We start from the raw sequence: 27,104 nt of genomic DNA on the forward strand, positions 1-27,104 counted from the left end.
TTACATACTGTTATCATTTTTAATATCGTTTAGTGACAATGAGTTGCAAAAAATGTTTTCAGGGTAGCATATACAAGTAATATTGAATAATTTATTGCTAAAAACTTAAGAATGATAAATTTTATTATATATACCAAAATGAACGCTTATTTCATGGACTATCCATGAATGTATATACTTAAAAATACATATATACACTTATCTACTTATAATACAAAATTGTGCAAAAATTTCCCATGCAAAAGCTCATGACGCGTATATCTAAAGAAGTATTCAATTCATATCCACTGCGGTACAAGATACTTGGCCAATATCTTTTCACAATCCATTTCATGAATGTTTTAAATCTATATCAGGTACTTTCTGAGAAGTTGACACAACCTCGAAAAATCTGAATGAATATTTATGGAATTAATAAAAATCCAGACTGTTGTTTTGCTGAAGGTGAACCTGTGAAAACAATTGTATACTTAAATGGTAGGTTTTTATAATCATCCTCTTTTTTTAATGCTCAATTGATTGCTGCAACTCAAGTTGAGTTGCAGTTTAAACTATTTCGAACATTTTCAAAAAATTATAAACGATTTTTTAGGCATGAAATGTGTTACACGATAAAAATAAAATTTCTTTCCAATCGAACAAAATTATTAAGGGAAGGCTCTCAGGTGACTCGATCAAAAAATCGATTTTTTTTTTGCTTATTTAGATAGCAAATGTCCCGTAGAATACACCCCCGAAACCCTTTTTATCAAAATCGATCTAGTTAAAAAGTTATAGGCAAAAAACCGAAGCTGTCTTTTTACGAGGGAACGATGTATGTATGTATGTACATTCACTTTCTAAAACTTTAAACGCGTTTTTCTCGAAACTGTGTTTTCTGAATCGGGCGGCAAGATATCTGGAAAAGTACTGCACTTAGAGATACGCTTTTTTTTATTTTAAAGCTAATTAAATTTTCTGGAGGTTGAACCTATAAAATTTAAAAATTTTTCATTATTATTACTTTTTACATCCCTTAAAAGAGCCAAAAAAGGGCAAAAAAAAGAAATTTTTTTTCCGAAGTCCACCATTTTATCAATTTTTAATTTTTTTGCAATTATTTAGGTTCAACCTCCAGCAAATGTCATCTAGTTTAAGAGGAACTTCGCATTTTTAGTTTCGGGCAAAAACTGAAGGCGCTAGCTTGCCGCCCGTTGAGGTATCTTTTTTTAACACGACCTCCATCAAACGCTGCTAGGCGATAAATAATTCGATATTTTGGTCTGAAAAAATTTGTAAATATAGTTGAATACATGCTTTATAAGTACCAAAAAAATTTGACTGCATTATTCACTTCCTTCTACGAAAAAAAAAATCACGAAAAACATGTAATTTTTGAGGCGCTAGATGAGAGCCTCCCCTTAAGTACTCAAAGGGGTCTTTCATGTTTATTTAAAGTATTAAACTGTAAAAGAGAAAAGTTATAGCACTTCCCAACATTTTTCAGAAAAACGAGGGATTATATAACACGAACCGTAAAAAAAGTTTCAAAACACCTTATGAAACGTATTTTTTGACGGGGAATCTAATGGTGACCTTGAATTTGATCTTGAACATAACCTCGACGCAACAGCGACCGAAAAATCGATTTTTCAAATGAGAACCCTCATGTTTCAATGCAGATCTGAAAAGAGCGGACAATTTTACGTTAGAACATGTACTCTTTCATATTTTTTCAAGGTCATTTTGTGAGGTACAGCACTCAAAGTAAAAAAAACTCGATTTCAGCTTCAATCTCATGAAAAGAAACAAAAACCGAAAATTTCAATTTTTTTATGCTTTTTTTTTCATTTTGAGTGCTGTTCCACAGAAAATGACCTTGAAAAAAAATGAACGAGTACATGTTCTTACGTGAAATTATCCACTTTTTTCAAATCTGCAATAAGAAATGCGGGTTCTCATTTAAAAATTTTTTGGTCACTGTAGCTTCGAGGTTATGTTCAAGGTCAAATTCAAGGTCACCATTGGATTCCTCGTCAAAAAGTACGTTGTGTATGCGGTTTGTTAACTTTTTTTCAAGCCTACTTTGCGATATTTCTAATGGTTTCCGTACTTTTGCCACATATCAATTATTTTAAGAAAAAGTCGTTTTTATTATTTTGGGAAGCCTTAAAAGTTATTTTCCGGAGATCTAACGATGGTTTTTTTAGTTTTTTGGTAAAACAAGTTCATCTAAGGGTTGGGAACGGGATTTAAAAGAGTTTGGATATAAGGGATACCCTACTATGGCCAATTGTGGATTTGAAAAATAAAACCTTATAGAACTATTTTAATTCATTCAATGAGTTGGAATCCTACGGTAGGTGCTAACTGATCAAGTTCTTTCTAAAAGGACAGTGAAAAGAGCTGTTATGTCTGTTCTTACAAAAAAATGTCACTTTCATAGCCTACTGTAGGAATTAAAAACAATTAAGCCCCCGTTTAGTCAAAGGGGATATTTTTGATTATAAGAAATTGTTCTACTATATGAATTAAATGTAATACACCCTTTTTTATAGCACGTAAACACAAGCTTCACTCTTATTGCGACTTGCAAAGCGTTTTTTGAAACTCAAATTATCTCCGATTGTTAAGAAAAAATAGATTTCCGCTACGATTAAATTCAGGTAAGACTTTTCACCTGAGAAATGTTACACTGAAAAATAAATCCTTTAAAGTGTAACATGAGCAACAAGTGAGTACGTTTCAAAAAAATAACCCGGGAGACATTATTAAAATGGATTATAACTTACCTTAAACATCAGTCTCTATGCTTATGCAACCAAGATTAACGTTATTATTGAAAGAAGTACAGTTTGATTTACGCAAGATTCCTGATCGCTTCAATAAAATTCCTTCCTCTAATTCCATAATATCTGATGAAGATTCAGAATAAGAATTTCGTTTCAAATTTTGACCTGCGAATGATAATTGATGGTGAATTCACATTGAATGATGAATGTAATGTAATTAAGGATTATATAGAGTTTTTCATGGCAATGATTAAAATTTTATTAAAATGGCCTAAAATTTTGCATAAACAGATGTTTCGACCTTTAGAGGCGGAAACTCAAATGTGGTTGAATATAATCGAGTGTGAAACAGATATTATTTCTCGTTCCTTGGATTTAATTTTTTTATAAATAAATGTTGTGACGGGGCACAAGAAGCGGGCAGTCAGCAGACCGTAAAATCTCGTGTGCATGTTCTTTACGAATTGCAGGTTTGCGCGGCAGCAGTAGCTTCAGCAAGCGATGACAACAACAGCACGTGCGGGGGTGTATGTGTGCGAGAGAGACGGCTAGCAGAATCGCACGAGCAAAGGCAACAAGTTTGGAGGTTACTCCCGCAGTGTCGTGTCAGTGCCAAGTGTCCGATGGTGAGGAAGTAATTAAGTGTGTGTGCACGAGTGAGCAGTCTGTGGTTAAGGAGGGCTTGTACTCGAGCAGCAGATGATCGCCCAGGTGGGCTTGGCTACGTGATCTCCAGTGAAGTGGAATCGTATAATAGGCAGAAAGAACAAAAAAAATTACTTTAGGACTACAGGACTTTAGATCCTGTCTACTTTTTATGCAAAATTCTTTCGGTAGAACATAATTTGTTACCTTTAAATAATTTAAAAGTGCTAATAATGTTTTTATACTTACTCAAAGCCCCTGGAAGATATGGGCAGCTTGTTACATGATTGAAGTTTTGTGATTGCATTTCTTCTTGATCAGTTTCTCGATGATAAAAGTAGTTAAAATTTGAGACAATTACAGGGACTGGTAAGGCGATTGTCAAAACTCCAGCAATAGCACACAATGAGCCAACGATTTTACCCCATACTCCAACTGGACTGTTATAAAAAAAATCACATATATAATTATATGATATAATAAGTCGTATGCGTTTTTTACAAAAAAATAAAGAGAACACGGTATCAGCAGAAAAGACGTTTACAAAATTATGAAAATTCGGTTAACCCCGGAATCTATCACTAAAATCACACATCTAACATATTTTCGTGCCTATAATACTTATTATATTATAGGCACGCTGCAATTGCGTGTTAAAAAATTATGATAGAGCCTGCTATCTCAGAAACAAATGAAATCTGCTTCAAAAGCTAGGCCCAGTCTTCTCCTTCTGGCTTTATTTCTTCTTTTCTCAGCTGTACGTTGCCAGAAACAAACCACCAAGCCAGAAATCAGTTGTCACTCAGCTATTACAATTGAGTTATAATATGCCCCCTCAGTATGACATATTATACCCAGCAACTAGTAAATTTTGCATAACTTTAAACCCGATTTCTTTTTTTCTGACCACATGTGTGGTTTCTAGCTGAAACGAAGGTTTAGATTCAAACCAAGATATTTAACTATAGGACTTTGAGATTGCCGCGTCGTGGCCTCATCGATTTTGGCTGCAGCTTTTAGCTCGCCAGAAAGAAGCGTGTAAGGTGCATGTGTGCGAACTCGCTGCGGCTTGAAACGCGAAAGTTTTGCTGGTATGTGTGTGTATGCATGAGCCAGCTGCGACTTGGGCGCGCTGGCAATACATGCTGTGAGTGCGAGAGAGAGCGAACGAACCGAGCTGCACCGCGAGGCGCACCGGCTTACGCGCAGCGGTTAAGCGCTGATCACGTTGAAGTGAGTCAGGAGTGTCAGTGTGCGAGCTCGGCGGTACGAGCAGCGGCGAGCGAGCACGAGCGACGAGAGAGCGCTGAGATCGAGCGCGCGGATCGACATTCGAGTCCTAGCAGCTCAAGAGATAACATTTCATCCTACAGCGACGACAGTGAACAAGTGTAAGGGTCTGGTATCGTATATTGTGTGAGTGTGTTGTACGCTTGAGATTACTCGCGTGATTGTGTTCGGGTTGAGTGTTGAGTTGATCAAGGGTCGACCTGGTGCGCTTGTAAGAACTGCACCATTCTACCTGGTGTGTGTGAAGGATTAGCTGAGTGGCGACGTAGTTGTAGGCTAGCGCACGCGCTGGACTTTGTCCTTGCAGCGTGCAGCTGGCGTGGTTAGCTGAGTGGCGAAGCACAGACCACCCAGTTGGTCTTGTGCACCTCGTCTCCTTGGCGACACCCAGCGCCCTTCACCCGAGCGCAATGGAGGGACCCTAGTTCGAGAAGCAGCGAGCGGGGTCGTAGTGTCGTGTTGAATAGAAAATTTGGTAGTGTTAGTGTACCCTGCACACGGCTTCGGGTAATACTCGGCATTCGGGTAGAAGGCCGTGTGGCAAGATATAGAAGTTTGATTAATCTTTACACCAGGACACTCCTCTTTGCGTAAGGTAACTGTTATTGAATGCGATTTGTTTAATTGATACTAATTCGCCAGTCTTTTAACCTAGTTTCTATTTTCTGCAAGTGGAGTGACAAGTTCTTGCAGGCTCTTCTGGGATTCACGTTTGTGTTCACGGTAGTGGGCAGTTTCCTTTGCGTATGTAACCATCAGTACATTTTCAGTAGAGGGAATGTCAACTGTATAGATCAGATACAGCATTTTACAGCTATCTGTAAAATATTGATTTATCCTTATTTAGAAAGTTCTTCTTTCGACGTAAGTTGTAAGTAACTCCTGGATACATTTTAGGAAGTTTTTTGTTTTGTTTTAAAGAGCAAATCTTCGAGCCAGACTTATGGTAAGTTTTTATATCTTCAATAATAATATTTGGGTGGTAAGCTGTTAGTTACTTGAGTGATTTTCCGAGCTTTACAACTAGAATTACCCAGGCCATCTTCCATTAACAGTTTCCTCTAAAAATGACTTGATTTATATTATCCTTCACGGGGCAGTCATTTGTATGGTGATTTTTGGCACATTTTATGTACATTATGAGACTTGATTTTTCTCACTTGAATTTTGTTTTAATCTTTGTTAGCAGTTCTATTTCTCCATCAGCTTGGGCGATGTAAGCCAAAGCCAAAATACATTTCAATTATAATAAATCACTCGTTCTACGTATTTTTATATTTTTATTGAATACATTTTTTATTTCTACATTGAGGGGGGGTCTCCAAGTATTACTGTTGTTTACATGGTTGGGGGGGGGGGGGGGAAGGGTCAAAAGTATATACATACCAGCGGCCCGATCATTTCCCAGGCGCTGCACTAAAGGGGATATTGCTACTTTTGGGCCACAGGGTATGTAAAATAGCATGCTGGCCTATACCGGGAAATAAGAAAGCCCCATTGCTCGTGCTAATCGACCTCGGCTTCGCCACGGCCGCTTATTTCCCATACCCTGGGACTTTTCTGTTTTTTCCGTGCTAGGGCAGTAATATACTTTATTACGTAATTTATGGACAGCCCCTAAGTTGAAAGTATTAACAATTGTTTTCTCCAAGAAGAAGCTCTGTGATAGGCTCGAAAACAAGTTTTTTAATCAGACGTCGTAGGATAACTCAGTTTACGCATTTTTTTCTTCTGCAAGAATGTGCACGGATTTTTTTTTCCTTCCCCTAATTTCCACTCATTCGGTCCCACTAATACCATCATGAAACATTGCACTAGTGGGGACCCGAGGCAGAGCATTTCTGATACATCGATGTCTCGTAATTTTCATACATGTACCCGCCACTGCATAGTGGTGTTTACGGGTTAAGGATCGTTTATTTATGGGTCCTCCTTCTTCACTATGCCATGCCATCTTGTGAACATGGTTCTAGCTTCCAGCGCTACATTTTGATCGGGATTCCCATGCTCTTAAGGGCTGACTCCTCAATCTTGATTCTGTATCTGTATATATATAGTGGAATCTTAACCACTGAAAGACCGAATTCGATCTCACCAGGCGAAAAATTTTAAATGATATTTTTCTCAGTGAGGATCGAACGCTCTGGGCAACAACCATTTGCTTAGCAGGGAGCTTGACGCCTTAACCCACTAGGGCAATAAGCAGCTCGTGCGTAAGCGTGCGTGCATGTGTGTGTAACGTATATTGAGCATTATCTAGAAATTGGAACGTTCAATCCCATCAATCTGAACTGCATTGAGCATCGATTGCATCAGGGATGAAGTTCCAAAAAGTTACTTTCTGATAAATAGTGAGGAAAAGATTTTTCGTTTTAATTTTCCGTATGAATTCACAAATAAAATGATAATTTGACAATAAACTCATAGCTCAGTCCCATACGCTTTCCAGAATTTATAATAAAGCTCTGTTTAATGCTGGCGATGAATCCCAGCTTTCTTTAAGTTCTTTATGGCCTAAAATCGTACATCATTTACTTCGAGAAACAAGATCACTATGTAACCGTCTCCGTTACCTTAATCTAACTGTCCAAAATTTAAGTGTCCATATGAGTCAATCCCCTCCATCTAAACTCATACCTTCATTTTCTCAAAATGATGTACATTCTGTCTGTAGCGTTAGAACCTCAACTCCCTTTTGTTTGAAGCCTCTTAAGGCTCTTCGCTTAGCCTCTTAAGGTCAGAGGTAAAAAGGTGTCACGTTTCTACTTTGCATTATACAAGTAAGGTACTGCTTAACTTTGTAATACGAAGTTGTGAATTCAAGGGGAGTCGTACACCTAGTCACTCCTCTTTGGCATTTTTGTGATAGAAATCTCAGTTTAATGTCAATCTACATTTTCAACATAAAATTGACATCTTTAGCCTAAAAAATGTGAAAAAAGTTGTAGAATAAGCCTTTGCAATTAAAAATACCTTATTTTTACTATTTTAGCACTTTGGCTCTATGCACAAGGTTCATATTAGAGTTTTATAGGTGATGATTCCTGGGACGGAGCAAAATCTTCAGGAGAATACTCCCCATGGATTGAGTTTTGTGGAATTTTGATATAGACCTTTATATCAGTTTGTTCACATATTATTCAATATGTGTTCAAAAACATGAATAAATTTTCTAATTTTTCCTTTTTTTCACATCTCCGAACCAGAAGTCACCACCTATAAAACTCTGATATGAACCTTGCGCACAGTGCCAAAATGCTAAAATAGCAAAAATAAGCTTCGTTTAGATGCAAAAGCCTTCTCTTCAACTTTTTCCACATTTTTAGGGCTCAAGATGTCAATTTTATGTTAAAAATGTTGATTGAAATTAATCTGTGATTAATATCATGAAAATGCCAAAGAGGATAGAATTGGTGTACTATTCCCCTTACAGAGATACTTTTCTGCGCCGGGGTGACAATGTCTAATTTTAATAGTATTTAATGGTAGAAAAATCGAATTCAAGCTAAATAAAATTACAATGAATTCAGTAGCAAAATGCTTAGTATATGATAACGAGATCCTCTTAATAAAAAATGAAATGATAATCAATGCAGAAAATTTCTAGAGGTAAATTACATTCAGATTTTAATTTAATTTAGAAAAATTTGTAACAATTAATCTTGTGAAAGATCCAGCTATATTATAATCTATAAACAGAGTCGAGCTGTAACTATTCACTATATTTTCCTATATTTCACAGATGAATTTTTTAAAAGTGCCTAATTTTTTATTAATTCAATCGAGAGTCTGTAATTTAAATGTAACACATAAATTTAAAGAAATAACTTATGCTTATCTTTGTAATGTTGTATAAGTAGAAAAATATAAACTTACGTCATGTCACCATATCCAACAGTTGTCATGGTTACTACAGCCCACCAAAAAGCATCTGGAATAGATTTGAAAAAAGAATTCTCCGACCCAGCTTCAGCAAAATAAACTGCTGAAGAAAAAAGTACGACTCCTGAAAATATATAACTATGTGTTAAGCAAATCTTGAACATATTTATCTATTTTATATGATTCTATCATCATATTCTATTGAAACTATTAAGATTGATGTCATCAAAGTTTTTTTGCTTTCGAGAGTTCTATCGAGTAATAAGGAAATTTTAAATAAGAATAAAAGCTATGGTTAAATGTATGTGCTCGGGCATCACTGGACCACGTTAGAGGAGGACTATATAATGTTGGCTTGCAAGAGAGTTCGTTGAATTTAGTATTTGTTCGAGAAATATTCGAACAGGGCAGAACACACGCACGCCTGTACACACACACGTTCACGTGTGTGCAGACCCGCGCGTAACTCCCACTGCGAGGCGAGAGATGGCGTTGCGCCGCGGCACGTGCCGACAGCTCCGCCGAGGCCAAATCCAAAACTTTTTTTATGGCTCTTGCATAACCAATGAATGACTCAAGCGGTAGGGCGCTGGCCTTGTGACCGACTGATTACCGGTTCAATCCCAGGCCCCGGGAAACTTTTTCACCGCCATAATGTCTACAATTTAATAAACTCTAATTAATAATGTGAATAATTTCAAAAATGGCCGACGATTCCCAATTTAAAAAAAAAAACTGTACAAAAAGTCCAGGTAAGAATTTACATAAGTTCTTACGTAAGAAAATCGACCGATAATCGTACGTAATTTTTTTTCGCCAGAACCATCGGGTTCTAGGAACCTTTTTTTGTTAAAAATAGCATTTTTCGGCTCTAGAAGCTATCGCCTTCAATTAAAAAATCTGAAAAAATTTGAGGTTATGTATTTTGATAAAAAAAAAGAGAAAAAATTTTTCCAGATTTTTCGAGGCTCCGTACCGTTCTAAAAAAATTATTTTTATTGAAAAAAGCGGTTTTTGGATTCAAAAGGTGCGTTAGGTCATCTGAAAAAATCTGAAAAAAATTGAAGTTATGTTTTTCAATGCGAAAATAAACTGAAAAAAATTCCGTTTACTATATCGGCTCATATCGCCGAAACTCGATTTTCAGAATTTTCAATGAATTTTTCTGAAGGCCTGAAGCACAAAAAATCTGAATAAATTCAAGGTTGTTTGGATTGTTGGAAAGTATTTTTGTGAATTTTTTCAGATTTTTTAATTGTTTCATGTCCTCAGAAAAAATATAGATCGAAAATGGACGTTTATACCGGAAGTGGGGGTAGGAGGGGGGAGGGGGTCTAACAATTTTTTTTGGGACCTTTTTACCATGTACTATAATATACCAAAAGCGCGTCAAGATCGGTGACATACGTGCGCACGGTTTTGTAAAAAAGTATTATTTTGACCCATTTATATTATTGAGGTTATTCACATAATTTATTGATTCTAAATTAATAAAATAGTTTAATTACTCCATAAAAAAATTCATTATATTCATTTACTTAGTTCATTCGACTTAAATAATAATTTACATGAAAAAAATAAATATATGTTGTAGTTATAATGCTCGACGTTGTCGCTGGCATTTAAGCGCGCGTCTACACTGATCGCAACGCCACCTGCCTATAGATCCGAGCTGGCGCTGGAACCGTTGCTATCATCTATGTAATATATCGGCATTAGCCGAAGAATGTATGCGCTCTGATAAGCCACGCAGGCACTTGAGCCACGAGGGCTCGTCAGATGCGCACAGACTGTGAACGAGAGCACACGTATTTCGTAGTATTTCAAAATAAAGACTCATAAATATCTAACGTGTTGTGTAGTTCATTTCTGTGCATTAGTACACGACATAACAATCTACTGCTTAGCTGGGTCGAATTACCCACACTATCATGAAAGAAAAAATAATTAATCACTTTTCATGTACCGCTCGTTTTCCAAAGGTTTACCTTTCATGCCTAACGCCACTAAAGATGCTTCACATCAAAATGCAATATATTTAGAATGTAAAGTATACGCCCCTATTTTAGGGTCAACTTTGAATTAATTTTTTATATAGGATTGAAACCTGATATCTGAATTTTAATAATATATTTCCGTTGAAGATCTTCGACCCATTCAGCCAATTAAAAAAAAAAATTCTTACGTACAATTAAGTTGTTAACATTAATTATTGCTCGAATGTAGGGACATGACCGAAAGTAGGGACGTATACCTTATGGCATTAAAAAAATCGGTTAAGTATTGGCAACACTGGCTTATATTTACACATTTCACGGTATTTTCAGATTACAAACAACTCGAAAAAATGAATATAAAAGCTAGAACTGACGAAGAATTAGCCCAGGTGAAAATAGTATGTAAGATCTGACTCCAGATCTGGCATCAGATCTGGTATAAGATCTGACAAATATACACCAGATCTGACATCAGATCTGATACCAGATCTTGTATTCGATAATCGACATCAGAACTTATATCAGATCTGACATCAGATCTAATGTCAGATCTGAAGTGACTGTAATGCCTTCAATTATTTAAAACAATAAGTTTATTAATAATTAAAATTTTATAATAAATCTTAATAATAAAAGTTGTTGAATCAATTTAAATTCACATTATCAGAAACCTAAATATTGTAGGAATTTTTCTTAAAGGTATTATCGATGTGATTATTAAAATATAACTAAATTTGTTATAAAGTTTTAATTATTAATAAAGTTATTGTTTAATTAATTAAAGGCAATACAGTCACTTTAGATCTGATATCAGATCTGATGTCAGATCTGATATAAGTTCTGATGTCGATTATCGAATAAAAGATCTGGTATCAGATCTGGCGTACATTTATCAGATCTTATACCAGATCTGATGCCAGATCTGGAGTCAGATCTGACATACTATTTTCACCTGGGAGGTGCTTTCACTTACTATCTGTCATTATTATGACCTTGAGATAATATATTACTCGGGAAAGGATAATTTAAAAGCTGATTACTCAAGCAGAAACCCAGTGCTAGATACTAAAAAACCTTAATCCAAGTAACCCCAAGTCGACCCATTTCCAACAGTTTTAATGATTAAATATGTCAATCTAAGTAACCTCAAGTAATCCAGGTTGATTCCAGTGATTCCGACCACGGTGATTCTGATTTTCAATGCATATTTATGAGAAAAATTATCAGGGATATGTTAAATGCTGTAAATCATACTAACTGTAGTCACAAGAATCACGAAACGACAAATGTAGTGAAAAATTGTTGGAAAAAATGTTCTATCCTGAATTCTCTTACTCTTGCAAGCGAGTGTTGGAAAAAATATCAGAAATAACTCTCTATAGATGTTATGCTAAGTTGTTACCTGAATACGTGCTCCAAAATTCTACTGTAACTGATAATGTGACTTTCATAGTTCAAGAAACAGTAATCATAAAAAGAAATGTCGGAGGAAAAGAATTTACAGACATTAACGAATCGGAAGATTTCAAACATGATACTGAAAAAGCCCTTGATCCGTACACAGAATTGTATAGAGATGCTTGTAGACTAGCTAAACTGTCGCGCGTTACCGATTTGTTCAATGTTGACAAAGAGAAACAATAAATGAATTGTATGAATACAACATTAATTTCAATATTTATAATTTTTGGTTCGCAAGTATCCCAAGCAGTACCCCTCTGTATTCGCAGTTTTTCCATTCGTGGCTCTTTTCAATGGCGCATGAACTGCGAATAGGGAGGGATGCTAGTGAATATTAAATTTCGTTAAAGCCATAAATAAAATGAGATAAACATATAACTACTGAGTTTTTTATCTTACCAATAAAAAGAAAAAATATAAGCAGTCCCAACTCTCTCATGGATGCTTTTAATGTTCTTCCAAGGATTTGTAATCCTTTGCTGTGCCTTGAGAGTTTGAAAATCCTGAAGACTCTGACTAATCTGATGACACGTAAAATTGCAAGTGACATAGCTTGATTTGTACTTTTATCTTGAGGACTAACGGGTGCTTTTGGCAAATTAAGAGTATCTTCTTCTTCGGCTACTACGGTAGCTAATGTTATAAAATATGGAATTATGGCGATTATATCAATTATATTCATCACGTCTCGAAAAAAATTCAGTTTGTTCGGACAAGCTAAAAAGCGAACTGATAATTCGAAAGTAAACCATATAATGCATATGGTTTCAATTAAAAAAAATGGATCGGTTATATCTGGTACTTCATCTTCTTCTATTTTCGTGCCATTTGTAGTTGTATTGAATACTCTATAATGTTTAAATTCTGGAAGGGTTTCTAAGCAAAATATAACGATTGACAGAAGAATCACAAAAACTGAGATAATTGCTACAACTCTTGCTCCTTGAGAACTTTCGGGATATTCAAATAATAACCATACTTTTCTCTGAAACTCGTGAGATGGTAAAGGCTTTTCTTCTTCTTTTATAAAACCTTCATCTTCCCTGTAAGAAAAAAGGACTTATTACTTATAAATAACAATGTTTTATAAATTCAAGTATATTTAAAGTTGAAACATAAAATTAATTTAAAAAATCAAATTTAAACCAACGTTATTAAAAAAAAGTTAACGTAAAAATCATTTCGTAAGAATAGTATATTATGATATGAGTGACTTGAGCAGCTCATTATTACACGGTTCCGTTAGCGCCCGAGCGTAGCGAGGGCACTGGCACCGTGTTATAATGGGTCTGCTTAAGTCATAAGTATCGTATGCTATTTTATAGCATGTGTGACTTAAACCCGCCATCCTATGACTGTAATTGTATGACGATTATTACAACATGCCCTGTACAATACAGTAATATATATAACAACACTTCGTTGCGCGCTTCTTTGTTTCTCTGGCAGTTACTGTACTTCAAAACAAATCGAGTTGGTGCGTGTCTAGTATACAGCTGAAGTCTACGAAGAAGATACGCGTCAGTCAACTGCGCACTGTGCACCGCACCGAACATATATTCCTTTTTGAAAAACTTGCTGTTAAATTTTAAAAAGGAGGGTTTTTACGTCTGCTGAAGTAGATCGATACTGTGTACTGGCTGACAACGGCAAAAATCTCGTAAAGAAAGTAATTTTAATTTTTGGAATTAAAGGTGCATGTACAACTAAAGAGTTAAGTTGTTTAAAAATTTAAATGTGGATGATAATCATACCGAGTTACTCGTTCGAATATCAAAAAACACCGACGAACGAAAGATCATTATTGACGGTAGATACTACTAGGCTTATCAGAAATATTTCAACATTCGGAAAGACATTGTGAAAGGTGACCGTTTTTTTTACGTATGCGCTTTGGAAAATGCCTTGACCAACATCCGTTTGGAATCAATCAAATCAGTCACTTCTCGACCGAAATCGCAACAATCTTGGAATTGCCGGATCCTTCATCGTACACACGCAGCTCATTTTGCAGAACTTCTACAAAAATGTTTATGAATGATGGAGAAAGCATTACAGCACTCAAGCGTCACCATGGGTTTCAGTCAAGTACATACGTGGAGGGACAAGATTAGATTGCATTAATAAAACACTTTATTGTATTTAAAAGATGTTCCGTTCTTTGATAACTTAATAAAGTTTTAAATTTAATTTAAATATATTTTATTTATTTAATACGTAAGCTATTTTATATCATTTGTGACCTAAGCCCGCCATCCTATGACTGTAACTCTTCCGTAAAAAGTATGATCACATCACGAACCGAGGGCGATATGAACTAAATTCCACAAAATAATTCAAAAACTGTGATTGAGCCCGAGAAGAAAATTTTATACGTTTTATTACATGATGGGGGGTCGTTCCTCATTACCTAAGGAGGGTCGATGTTATTTGTCGCCTCTTCGTTTACAAGTTTTGCAAACTCTACGCTTAGTCCTGAAAACGACTAGCTTTAGATGCAGGCTGTCAATTTATGTGGGATGGCTGGCTGTGACCGGCGGCGACCGTATGCCGCTGATGAGTAGTCCTCAGCAAGGTCAGTCTTCTCCAAGGAGGTGATGGTTGGATGGACGATGACGTCGTTGTTGGTTCGGGATGCTCGGCTGTCACTTGACTCGTGAGAGTTGAGTAACCAAAAAATCCGATCACTTTTCTGTTCCAACTTGTAAAGTTGGACAGTCAAAAGTCGATCCACTTTTCTGTTCTCACTTGTACCAAGTCGAACAGTCAAAAGCTAATTGAAGAAGTTAGCTACCAAAACAGAGACGAATACTATAGCCTGTCAGTTATGCGCCGCTGCTGCCGAAGTCCAGAAGATCACTATCGAGACCCCTATGGAAGAAGACTCTGTCACTACTGAGCCACTTCAGCAGTCGACAGAGATTCCTGCACCAGACAACGTTCAGCAGTTACGCCAACCACACGTGCTTGACTCGACCAAGTATGAGCGCATGGGAGCCAAGCCAAAGATTGTGACTGTGACCAGCGTTGTGAAAAACTTTCCGGAAAACAGTTGCCGCTGTCGTCTGCCGTGACTGTTTTATCATCTGACCTGATGCTGCCAACTCAAACGTAGGCGGCAGAACTCAAATCGATGCTGTTAAGGAAGACTAGCACGTTTACATTTAAAAATGTATAAAAACGTGCTACTCTTCCTTAACAGCGTCGAAATAATGTTGTGTGTATACTGCTCAACACGTGAAACTTACTCTGTGATAAATAAAATTCGTCATTTACCACAAATTTTAATTTTAGCAATTAATAGATTTTATAATGATGATTAATTCTAATAACAATTCCCAACACATTGAATTTAAATTTTTTTATGTACGTTTGAACTAAATTATTTTCATCACACTCTTTGTCATAGAAAATATAAAATTTTTTCTATTTTCAGGCATGAAGACATATTTTTTAGAAATAATTATTACTAAATAAAAAGTATAGTCAGCCAGTATGGCCTGGAAATAATAAGCGGCCACTACACTACAAATGTTTTATTGAAAAATCAATGGAACCATATAAGTCATCAAAATTATAAAGAAGTAGATTCATAATTCTTATAAAATAATTCCGTCGTATATATGATTGTGTATAAACGAAAATCATTTTGATAAATTCTGTTGAGTTCATAACTGCACAGTAAAAATGTTTATTTTACCGCCTCCACCTAAGTTGGCAGAACTGCGTCGGAGGATAAAACAGTGAAGGCAGACGACAGCAGCAGCCCTGTTCAGAAAAGTTTTTCACAACGCTGACTGTGACGAACAAGAGTATTGACCAAGAGCAACAAGCGGAACCCAGTAAACCAGTACAGCCGTACAGGCAATGACGCTTTTGCTACCGCCATCAAACGAGGACACCGACGACACTAACTGGGCATCTGCGGACGCTACCAATGAAGCCCGGGCCATGGACTGGGTAGACGAATCCATGTCTACCGATAATCCGACACTGATAAAGTATTCAAAATATGAAAAAGTAAAAGTACAAATACTTTTTATCCAGTTTGTCTTGACTGTGTAAGCCTGATACCATGATGCGCTAATACATGGTATTTTTTAACAATATTTAATATTAATAACTTCATTATGCTCATGCTTCATAATATTTCCCAGGGTCTATGATATCAAACTGGCCATACAGGGCTTCATTATTATGAACCAAAAGACCCCCAAGCAAGTTTGGTAAAGATCTGTGACCTGGAGCTGAAGAGCTCTCCTTTTAATTTTTTTTAACGTTCAAAAGCTAATGATTTTTTTCTTTACAATGAATTAATAACGTTTCTAAATTCTCACGGTTTATGATCACGATGGATTAAAATATGACTAAAATTTAAGTACTCCCACAAGAACCCATGTTAAATTAACTTTACATTGATATATATTTCAAATAAGGTCGTTAACAAATATTTTTTATGCAATCAATTTTTATGATTGTAGAGAATCATTTTCCAAAATTTCCAAAGTTTAGTCCCGTAGCTTACAAACGCGTTTTTGCTTGAACATCCTTAAGTATCTCCCGAAAAATCTTTTTGCAAGTTGGGTCCTTATCATTATGATGTCTAGAGATTATAAAAAAAATGTTAAAATTGAGGAAAAACAATGTAAATATCTGCTTACTAAAATGGGAGACAGTATTTCTTTTTACTTACCTAAACTTGTTTGTTGCCAATTCTCCCAACTCATAAAATTTGATTTCTTCAGAGAAGACATCTAAGGGTACATTTACTGGCCTCCGCAATCGACCACCACTTTGATAGTAATATAGAATAGCATCAAATGATGGACGGTTACGATCAAAGAAGTACTCATTACGAAGTGGATCAAAGTATCTTATTCTTCTAGATGGATCCCCTAATAACGTATCGGGAAACTGGTTGAGAGTTCTTAGTTGTGTTTCAAACCGTAATCCACTAACCTGTAAACGATAACAGTAACAGTGAGATGAAAGAAAATTATCTATCTACAAAATATACTACAATGGAGAGCGTTACATTGTTATATTTATCTCCTTCAACACCTTATATTGAATTAAACGTATTTTATTTTTCTATTTTTATTCTATTTCAGTTTCTATAGCAACGCACAAGTACGTAAAAAAATTGCATGCATGTACTGCAGCACGCACTATTGTTCACCCCGACTATAAAGGAGTAGAGTCACATTGCAAAGTGACATAAATAATTAACTTAACTTGAGCAAGAGTACATTGTTCTATTGGTTTAATTTTGTTTCATTCTCATTGAGACGCGGACTTACAGATACATATCTATTTAGGTACGGCTAGCAAGATGTGCGAATAAAATTTTTTCGTAGCATTGAATAGTATGTTCTCCCCAAAATTAGTCGTCTCTTGAATCTTTTATTGAAAAAAACCCATACAGTTTATTTATGGAAGAGAATTCGATACAAAAATCGAAATAGATCTCATGTGATCACATATTTTTTTTATTGGGGGGGTTTATACACTTTCAGCCTATTTGGCCCTCCGTATTCCTATCCTTTTTTTTCCTAACCTTTTCCTATCCTTTTTCCTTTCTTTCCCTCCATCCATCTCCGCATTTGCCCGGGGTTATACCCGTGATATAGGGAATAACTCAGTGAGAAAAACCCATACCGGAGTTGGTCGGTGCTTTTATGGCACCTCCCGCTAGCACATGATGACGCTGGCAAACACAGATAAGCGATGCGTGAGGGCGCTATGCGCTTGATGGAATGGGTTCCCTGGCGGTCACCCATCCACGTACTTACTGCGGCTTATAATGCTTTATTTTGCACATCGCTCGAGCCGCGAGTACCTCGCCCCACCCCAGCTGCTTCGGTATGTGCGATCACATATTATTATTGTAACAATATCTAAAATGAAGACCATTTGAAAGTCAAATCTAGCTAGTGTAATTAAAAAATTGTATATTTTGCACCTAGGGAGTAAAAAACTCGGCTTTGCCTCGACTGATAAATTCTACGTGCTCTGAGACTTTCTTTTTTCGCTACATAGGTGCAAATACAATTTTTTGTGAATCCCCCAGCCTAAAGTAACATTTTGGTTTTGCTCAGCGGGAGCAAAATGTTACTTTAGGTTGGGGTAGCACAAAAAATTTCATTGTATAGGTTTTTTGGTCTTAAAAAATTCTAATCCCAGTCAAATCAAGAAAACGCTTTGAAATAATCAGGAAAAATCTCATATAATGATTTTTCCAACTGATAAATTTAACCCAGTTTTTCCAACTGGTGAATTTAATAACTAGATCTAGTAATATAACTAGATATAGGGGATTCTGACATACTGAAGGCAATGCGTGAAATAAGTGCTGAAGAACCTATGTAACACGTACGACTGTCTTGGATCGACTGATAAATTAGACTCCGACGAGGCCTGTATTTATAGTCGGTCTGCACAGGTCCAAAATGGGGATGAGTAACGATCGTGCGAGACCGTTAGTTTCGGCGCTCGTGGCAAACTGAATTTATTGATTTTTGCTTAATAACTATTACAATGAATAAAATCCCAGTTGAAAATAATTGCATGGATATCCACGTAGAAATCCATGAGGATTTGTAATCCTCGTGGACTGTACAGGGATTCTTCGTGGATTGATCATGGGCTGAAAAAAATGCAATCTCCACGCTGATCCACGCTGATTTTTCTTCTATCCTCGTGGATTTTAAACTTGTTCACGAGCACGCGCTCGAAACATCCGCAAGGTTTCGTCGGTGAATCACCACGGATTTTCCACTGTTCCACGCTGATTTTTTTTCTATCCTCGTGGATTTTGAACTTGCTCGCGAGCACGCACTCGAAACATCCGCGGGGATTTGTCGGCGAATCACCACGGATTTTCTACTGATCTACGATGATTTTTTTCTATCCTCGTGGATTTTGGACTTGTTCGCGAGCACGTGCTCGAAGCATCCGCGAGGTTTCGTCGGTGAATCACCGCGGATTTTGAACTGATCCACGAGGATAATTGATTAATCCACGTTGATTTTTGTTCAATCCTCGTGGATTTCGGACTTGTTCGCGAGAACGCTCGAAGGATCCGCGAGGTCTCGTCAGTGAACCGTCACGGATTTTGAACTGATCCGCGAGGATAATTGAATAATCCTGCTGGAAAAAATCAGGTGAAAAATCAGGTAAATTATCAGGGTAAAATCATGCCAAATCGTCTTCAGGTAGTTGAATTTTTCGTGTGAGCCAGGTGGCCTATTTTTGGCTCCAGGTCAGAACTGAACTTTGCGATGACTTTCTTCGGGTACTCGCGATCATAAAAAATTACGACTACCCGAAGAAAGTCATCGCCGAGTTCGAGTCCTAAGCTAGTACCCATCCAGAGTAAGAGCGAAAGCAAGATTTTAAAATTGTGATTATATTGTACAACTAGTTTTTCTATTGTGGTACTATAAATATAATAAGATATTAAAAGAACATGAAAAAAAAGCTTGAACACTTCTCATAGGTAGGGAGCTGGACTTATGGCCGACAGATCACCGGTTCAAGCCCAAGTCTCGGGGAACTTTTTCACTTCTCTAAAGTATACAAGTAAATAAATCTTATATAAATCTTAAAAATAATCTAAATTATTAAGTAAATAATTTCAAAAATTACTGACAATTCTCGATTAAAAAAAAATCACTTGACCATTTTTTTTCACTCAAAATCCACGAGGATTTCACCACAAAAAACCTCGTGGATAATCAAATATCCACGAGGATTACTGCGGAAATCCACGTGGTTTTATCGAAAATCAATGAGGATTTTCGCGTAAATCCTTGTGGGTTGATCGAGTATCAACGAGGATTTCCGTGCAAATCCTCGTGGATTGATAAAAAATCAACGAGTATTTTCACATAAATCTACGAGGCTTACGTACGTGGACTCTTCGTGGAAATTTTGTTTCAACATTTCATATTAAACATTCAATTCAAAGTTACTCAAAGACGATCACTTCTACTTTTCTCTCAGAACATACAAAGTACTCCATAAGTGGCAAATTGAGTTGAAGTTGCGGTGAGATGGATTTCTTTGCTCGCATTACAAATGGATGAAAATAATTACACTAGCTAACTTGTTTTTTTTCTTTTTTGCTCAAATACAGAAAAAAATGTTATTATTTACGACTGCGTTACCAACTTCAATTCAGCGAGTCAAAACTTTCTTGCCACTGCGTTTGAACAAGGTACTGTTTTGGTGCCGCTCTCAAATTAGCTACCTTTTTGCCTCTGCGCGCGAGTAAGTATCCTTTATGCTGTAGAATTAATTGGAAGCGATACCTTCCTGCGTTGGGGCGACGAGAAACGAATAACATAGAGTCTAAAATTCGAGTCAATGTGACCTTCTTTAGTCGGGTTGAGGTATTTTAATGTTAATTATTCAATCGTCAAAAAGTACATTTCTTGCCACTACTAATAACCTTCTTTTATACTACCTTTGTGAGAAATAATTTTAGATTTTGTGAAAAAAAATTAATACTAAAGAACTTTCTTAAAAAAATCTTTTTTTCTACAATTGTTCTCAGCTCATGATGATATGTTATTCTCTCGTGTTTATGATTCAAAATATTTTTCAAAAAAAAAAAAATCATTATGCCCCCATTAAAAGATGTAATTCTTTGTTTATTACTTACGTTTATGACAACTCTTTCACAAAAATCATGATCATGGGGTATTGGTTCGAAGTGGGTTAAACCAGCATATCTCTTATAGGAATTATACCCAAGATCGTCTTGGCTCAATAATTTTGGCAATGATCTGCAATAATAATAAATTTTTATTTAAAAAGTCATTCAGCTTTAAATGAAAATACGTTATTGAAACTAATTTCGAATTGTATGTTTGGACTACATGAATCAAAAAATAAGTAAATTTGAGAAATTTTTATAAAATTTAATTTTATGAAAATGTTCGAAAAGATCACGATTCAGCCCCAACGGCAACTTCAAGACATTTTTTATCGCCTGGGGCAGACGCTGACTTAACAGCGTAAAAAATTTCTTCATCCCACAAAGTTTCCCCGTCGCAATAGCGTGTGCACATGCGTGTGTCCATGGATTAAGATTGCAGAAACTTTTAAGTCAAATCATGCCCTCATTTGCTTGACTGGAGATGTGAAGACACGCTGGATGATTTTACATTCATGCAACCATTTTTAAGAATCCTTGAACAATTTCATACATAAATCGTTAAATTCTTCTCCCTCTTTGACACAAAGTATGCACTGGGTAACCTTCTTTGTATCCTCCTCAGGTCTTCCAGGATAAGCCAAACCATGTTCTCCAGCTTGATCCAATCGTTGAAGTATTTTAGAGACTTTCTCTTTCGTTTCCGAAACGCGGACAGTGGAAGAACACGTGAATGTTTTTTCTTCCTCCTCCCCAATTGGTACTTCATCGAACTCCGTCGCTAAACATTACTTCAGCGAGGACCGCTGCAGAACATTTCTGCTACATAGATGTTTTTTGGACGTTTCCCTATACAGTAAAACTTCGATAATTCAAAATCCTAAATACAGGCTGTAATTTCGAATTATCGAAAATTTCGAATTAACGAAGTAAAAGAGAGGCCAAATTAAATAAATTTCACCAAACGAAAAGTCACATAGTTTATTTTTTTTTAACGAGGAAGGATATCCATTTACGGATTCAAATACGACATCGTAGCGTCACATGGATATTTTGGATACGAATCGTTTGTGTATTGTTGAGCACTCTAACCTAAAAATCGCAACTTTGCCGCTAGTTTTAGGCTCAAAAATAGAAATGTTACAAGATATTGTATCTAACTTGTGCGAATAAGCTTTTTCAGCAAAATTCGTTAGAAAAAAAGCCCCTCGTTTTGCAGAAAAAGCATATCCACACCCATAAAAGGCTCAAAGGGGGCTTAAATAATTATATATTTCTATTCATAATATTAAGCTAAAAAAGTGAAAAAAATTTTTTTTAGAAAACAGGCATAAGAGCCTTTTTCAATACGCCATTTGAAAGTACTTTGTCCAGTTAAATACTTACAAACACTTAAATTAAATTATAAGTCTATGAACCTTCAGCGATAACCCTCGTAAAAAAGTTGCGCACCCAGGTGAAAATAGTATGTGAGATCTGACTTCAGATCTGGCATCAGATCTGACTTCAGATCTGGCATCAGATCTGATACCAGATCTTGTATTCGATAATCGACATCAGAACTTATATCAGATCTGACATCAGATCTAATGTCAGATCTGAAGTGACTGTATTGCATTTAATTAATTAAACAATAAGTTTATTAACAATTAAAATCGTAGAACAAATTTAGTTATATCTTAATAATCACATCGATAATATCTTTAAGAAAAATTCCTACAATATTTAGGTTTCTGATAATGAGAATTTAAATTGATTCAACAACTTTTATTATTAAGATTTATTATAAAATTTTAATTATTAATAAACTTATTGTTTAATTAATTAGAGGCAATACAGTCATTTCAGATCTGACATTAGATCTGATGTCAGATCTGATGTCAGATCTGGCGTACATTTGTCAGGTCTTATACCAGATCTGATGCCAGATCTGAAGTCAGATCTTACATACTATTTTCACCTGGGAAGCGTCCCCTCTTCTCTTCAGCAGATGAAAAAACCTCAATCGGACCGTAAAATTTCACTTTCTCGGGAAAATATTACAATAATTAGCATGACAACATGTACTTTTTAATATAACAATCGAAAGCGTATACTTTCAACTCTATATTATCAGTTTTTGGAAGAGCCGTATGATATATTTTGCGAGATATTCAATAAGAAGGGTCCGAAAGTAAATGTGTGCCTATACACGCCGTGTTAAAATGTCAATTTTCGATGGCCTTTTTCTTGAAAATTAGCATAACAACAGGGTCTGAAATTTTGCAGGGAGATAAATAAATGACTAATTAACGTTGTCCCAACATTTCAAGACCTTGTATGAAAAAATGTTTAAGTAAAGAGTAACCTTAAGTAAACTGATATGCGCTTCTCTATTAACCTTTTAACGCCCGAAATGTCAATTTTGAGCATGAATTTTCCACCACTCCAAAACCGTAGATAAAGTTAATTTTTTCTCGAAAATTTATATCACGAGGTTTTTAGGTGTACTCTTTCACAATCCAGTGTTATGTTTGCAAAAAAACTTACGATATCGTTGTTTTTTATGCAATTGAAAAAAACGTGATTTTTTAAGTTAAAATTTTTTTTGAAAGTCGATTTTCAACCTTTTCTTTCTTTCGGGGTGCTATAGAAATCCAAAAAGTCGGGAAATTTTGTTGTAAACCTTCGAGAAAAATATCGTTGCGATCTATCGATGCGTTTTATTTAACCCCTATGTTTTTTAAATGGCAGATCTAAATAATGCAGCGATATTCCCAAAGTGGTACGAAAAATTTTGAAAAAATCGATCTCAAAAGTTTATGACATAATTGCACGACTATTTGGGTTTTTAGAGCCCTTCAAAAGTAGGGAGAGGTAAAAAATCACGTTTTTTTTCAAGTGATCAAACAATGTTATTGTTAGTTGTTTGCAAAAATAACACCGGATTCTGAAAGAGCACACCCGCAATTCCCCGCTATGAATTTTCGAGAGAAAACTTTATGTATTGTCTTGAAGTGATGGAAAATTTATGAGCAAAATTGCAATTTTGGGCGTTAAAGTGTTAATACTAACTAAAACCTACCCTCTTTTTCTACCTGTGTTCTTTCTCCGTGGGACTACTGATAGAAATTCCTTCTGGTGTGCGTGTGTGTGGATGTATTATATATGTAGATTGAGTTTTTACTTTAACAGGAGGGTAAACCTTACTGAAATAAACTGCATTTATTGTTTATTATGTTAAGGACTAACAGGGGGCTTAATTATTTTCCATTTTTCAATTACAGTACTAGGCTGTAAAAGTGAAAAAATTTTTTTTTCAAGAACACACATGATAACCCTTTTTATAGCACTGCGTGGCTAAAGTTCACGTTTAAGGCACGCTTTGCCGTGACTTAAGCTGCTCATTATTGCACCGCGACGCTATTATGAGCACCTTATATCTCGTCAAAGGGGGCCTAAACGTGAATTTAGCACAGTGCTATAAAAAAGCATATGATACTTATGACTCAAGTAGCCCATTCTTACCACGGCACTAGCACCCTCGCTTCGCTCGGGTGCTAACCGTGCCGTGCAATAATGGCCTGCTTAAGTCACACGTATCATAATATACTATTATTGCCCTATTTGAAAGTATTTTGTCCAGTTAGATACTTAGAAACAGTTAAGTACAAAAATAATCAGTGTGTTGACCCTCAACACAAGCTTTAAACACGTCTAAGCTACCTGTCATAGAAATCCAAGAGCGAGCATCAATCTAAAGTAGCATATGTGGTTTCATTTTGTTCGATAGCCAATTGGTCATGGTCGTAACCAAAAACTAGACATAAGATGAACTGCAGCTACTCGTGTGTACAATTTTCTAAGATTTAGTTTCATTTTTAATCATTTCGCATAAATTAATTTATACAGTTCATCTTATATCTAGCTTTTGGTTGCGACCATGGCCAATTGGCTATCGAACAAAATAAAACCACATAGGTCACAATAGATTGATGCTCGCTCTTGGATTTCTACGACAGGTAGCTTAAACGTGTTTAAAGCTTATGTAGAGGGTCAACACACTCATTATTACTGTACTTATAATAGGGTAATTGGGGGGTTGGGAGGTAAAATAGGGTATTGAGTAGGGTTATCATGTGTGTTCTTAAAAAAAAAATTTTTTTTTCACTTTTACAGCCTAGCACTTTAATTGAAAAATGAAAAAAAATGAAAAATAATCAAGCCCCCTGTTAGCCCTTAAGAAATGAGTAACCAAACTTTACTTCAAGATCAAAAACTTTAGGACTTATTAATTACTTCGAAAGTTACATCGTGAAGAAGACTTAGTTATTTATGCAGCAAGTGTCCGAAAGGCGTTTTTGCGCACAGGGTGTGCACGATTATATAGTCTCGGATTTCCAGATTTATTTTGAATTATGCGTTTACTCTAATTATTACCTATTAATTAACCTGGCAAAGAAAATATATAAAAAAAAGTTAGTAACATGCAATAAAACTATCATATATAATTGCATTTCTGGTAGATTTCTATGTAGAAATTGACTCGTGAATCTACGTAAAAATTAAGCTTCATATCCATTTAGGTATATCAACCTTGGAATCCATGTAAAATTGAACCCACAAATTCATAGGGCTTATTTTATTTTTATAATAAAACTTAAAGGAACGTAATGAATGGTAACAATAAGTAATTAAAAATTACAAACAAAGGTTAAAAAATGTATGACGTTTCTGAAATCAATATTAATATCTTACGTTTTTAATGTTTCAATGTTTTTATTATGGCTCACATCATTGTTATGTATTCTATTAACAACTTTAACATTGCAGCTGGTATGAAATATGTACTATTAATTTGTCTAAAAGCCTTCAAAATTTTACTCTGTTTACTTTTTTATTGTAAAAAAAATGATGATATACGAGTCATAAAAATATAATTTAATTGTTTAAGGATCCAAAAAAAATTTTACTTTTTATATTTTCAAACAATATTATTATTTTCTACTACATTATTATTGTAATATTTTTTAATAAAATGATACCAAAAATTATTTACATTTCTCCTAAAACATTTTTATTTAAATAATAATTCAAACATAATGATTTAACATACTATTTAAACCGAACTAACAGCTCTTAATAATTATCAAAAATGCCCAACAGAAAAGATCAATCGTTCATATTATGATCTGGAAATATTAGTATAAAAATTTGACACTTTGTGTTTCAAATAATATCTGACAATCTTCAAAAGTTGCCTTAAGTTTATCAAAGCTTAATGCATGAAAAAATAATATTTCAAAACAACATAGTTGAAATTTATTTCATGCGATGAAACATTATGTTAAATTCAATATTCGTTAAATATTTTATAACAAAGTTTCCATTTATTTTTATTAATTTCAAATCAATTTTTATAATTACTACGATAGAAATGAAGTATCACAAGTACCTTAATTCTCCAAATTCTTCGGCGGTATTTTGTTGGGGGCGTAAGTCCTGCCTTGGCTTTAAGACAGGAGTCAGCCCCCATTTTTCTATGAAATCTATCCGTGAAATTTTGATGACTCAGAAAAATATAAGATTTAGAGATTTTTTCGAACCCATTGTGCAATCTTTTTTACAATATGTAATATACATTCTTCAAGAACCAATTTTAAACATATACTTTTCTTTCTTGTGCGCTATGTCGTTTCCACACACTTATATACGGTGAAGAACAACTCGCAAAATGGCTGTTTGTCTGAGATTTTATGAAAAATCTGTCGCACATTGTCACTCGTAATGATACCTTTAAAATCATTCATATATTTTTAAAATATATATCATATTACTTATATGAACAATTTATTGAACATAAACAATAATTCCAATCAATGTTATATTTCAATTTCTGTCGTAAGTGATTTGGTTTTTCATTCGTTTGAAAAGGAAAATTTAATTGTATATCATTTTTTATTGTAATTATAAGCTGAAAAAATAAAATATGTTAAAAATTAAAGTTATTTGTTCAGTTTTTTAATTATTTCATAATTATAAAAGGTTTCAAATTGATAAAATATTTGATCATTTAAAGTAAAAATCGAGTATAATCGAGTGGTAATTACAATTTGAATCATTCATTTTCCTCTAATTTAATATAAAAACTATTTGAAATAATTTTAAATTTGATATCGACGTAGAACCTTATATACTCGTAATCCTACGAAAATTTTAAAATTACCATTTATTTAATTATAAATTCCTTCGGTAGTAGAACTCAAGTCGTATAGAACAAATGTCGATTTTATTTGAAATAAAAAATCCTACACTTAGTTTATAAAGTAATAATAATATATACAAATCAAAACCAAATATACCAAAAGTTCAAAAAACAACGATACATAATAATTGGTTTCATTTACTATTAAATTTTTA

At 35.0% G+C, this 27,104-nt stretch overlaps 1 protein-coding gene across 1 annotated transcript; it reads right to left on the reverse strand.

Annotated features, from left to right (window-relative positions):
• Window positions 1–208: 208 nt before the first annotated feature.
• On the reverse strand, window positions 209–26,327 carry LOC106659247 (potassium voltage-gated channel protein Shaker). The gene is made up of 9 exons (XM_023457812.1): window positions 26,312–26,327; window positions 26,140–26,254; window positions 20,712–20,835; window positions 16,740–17,005; window positions 12,446–13,089; window positions 8,583–8,712; window positions 3,666–3,856; window positions 2,772–2,936; window positions 209–450 (listed from the first exon to the last, which is right to left on the reverse strand). Exons 1-8 carry the CDS (start codon window positions 26,325–26,327, stop codon window positions 2,773–2,775), a joined length of 1,650 nt encoding a protein of 549 aa, XP_023313580.1. The 3' UTR covers window positions 209–450; window position 2,772.
• Window positions 26,328–27,104: the final 777 nt, after the last annotated feature.

The sequence above is a fragment of the Trichogramma pretiosum genome, unplaced genomic scaffold, assembly GCF_000599845.2.
Source record: "Trichogramma pretiosum strain Unisexual culture from Peru unplaced genomic scaffold, Tpre_2.0 scaffold85, whole genome shotgun sequence".
NCBI lineage: Eukaryota > Metazoa > Arthropoda > Insecta > Hymenoptera > Trichogrammatidae > Trichogramma > Trichogramma pretiosum.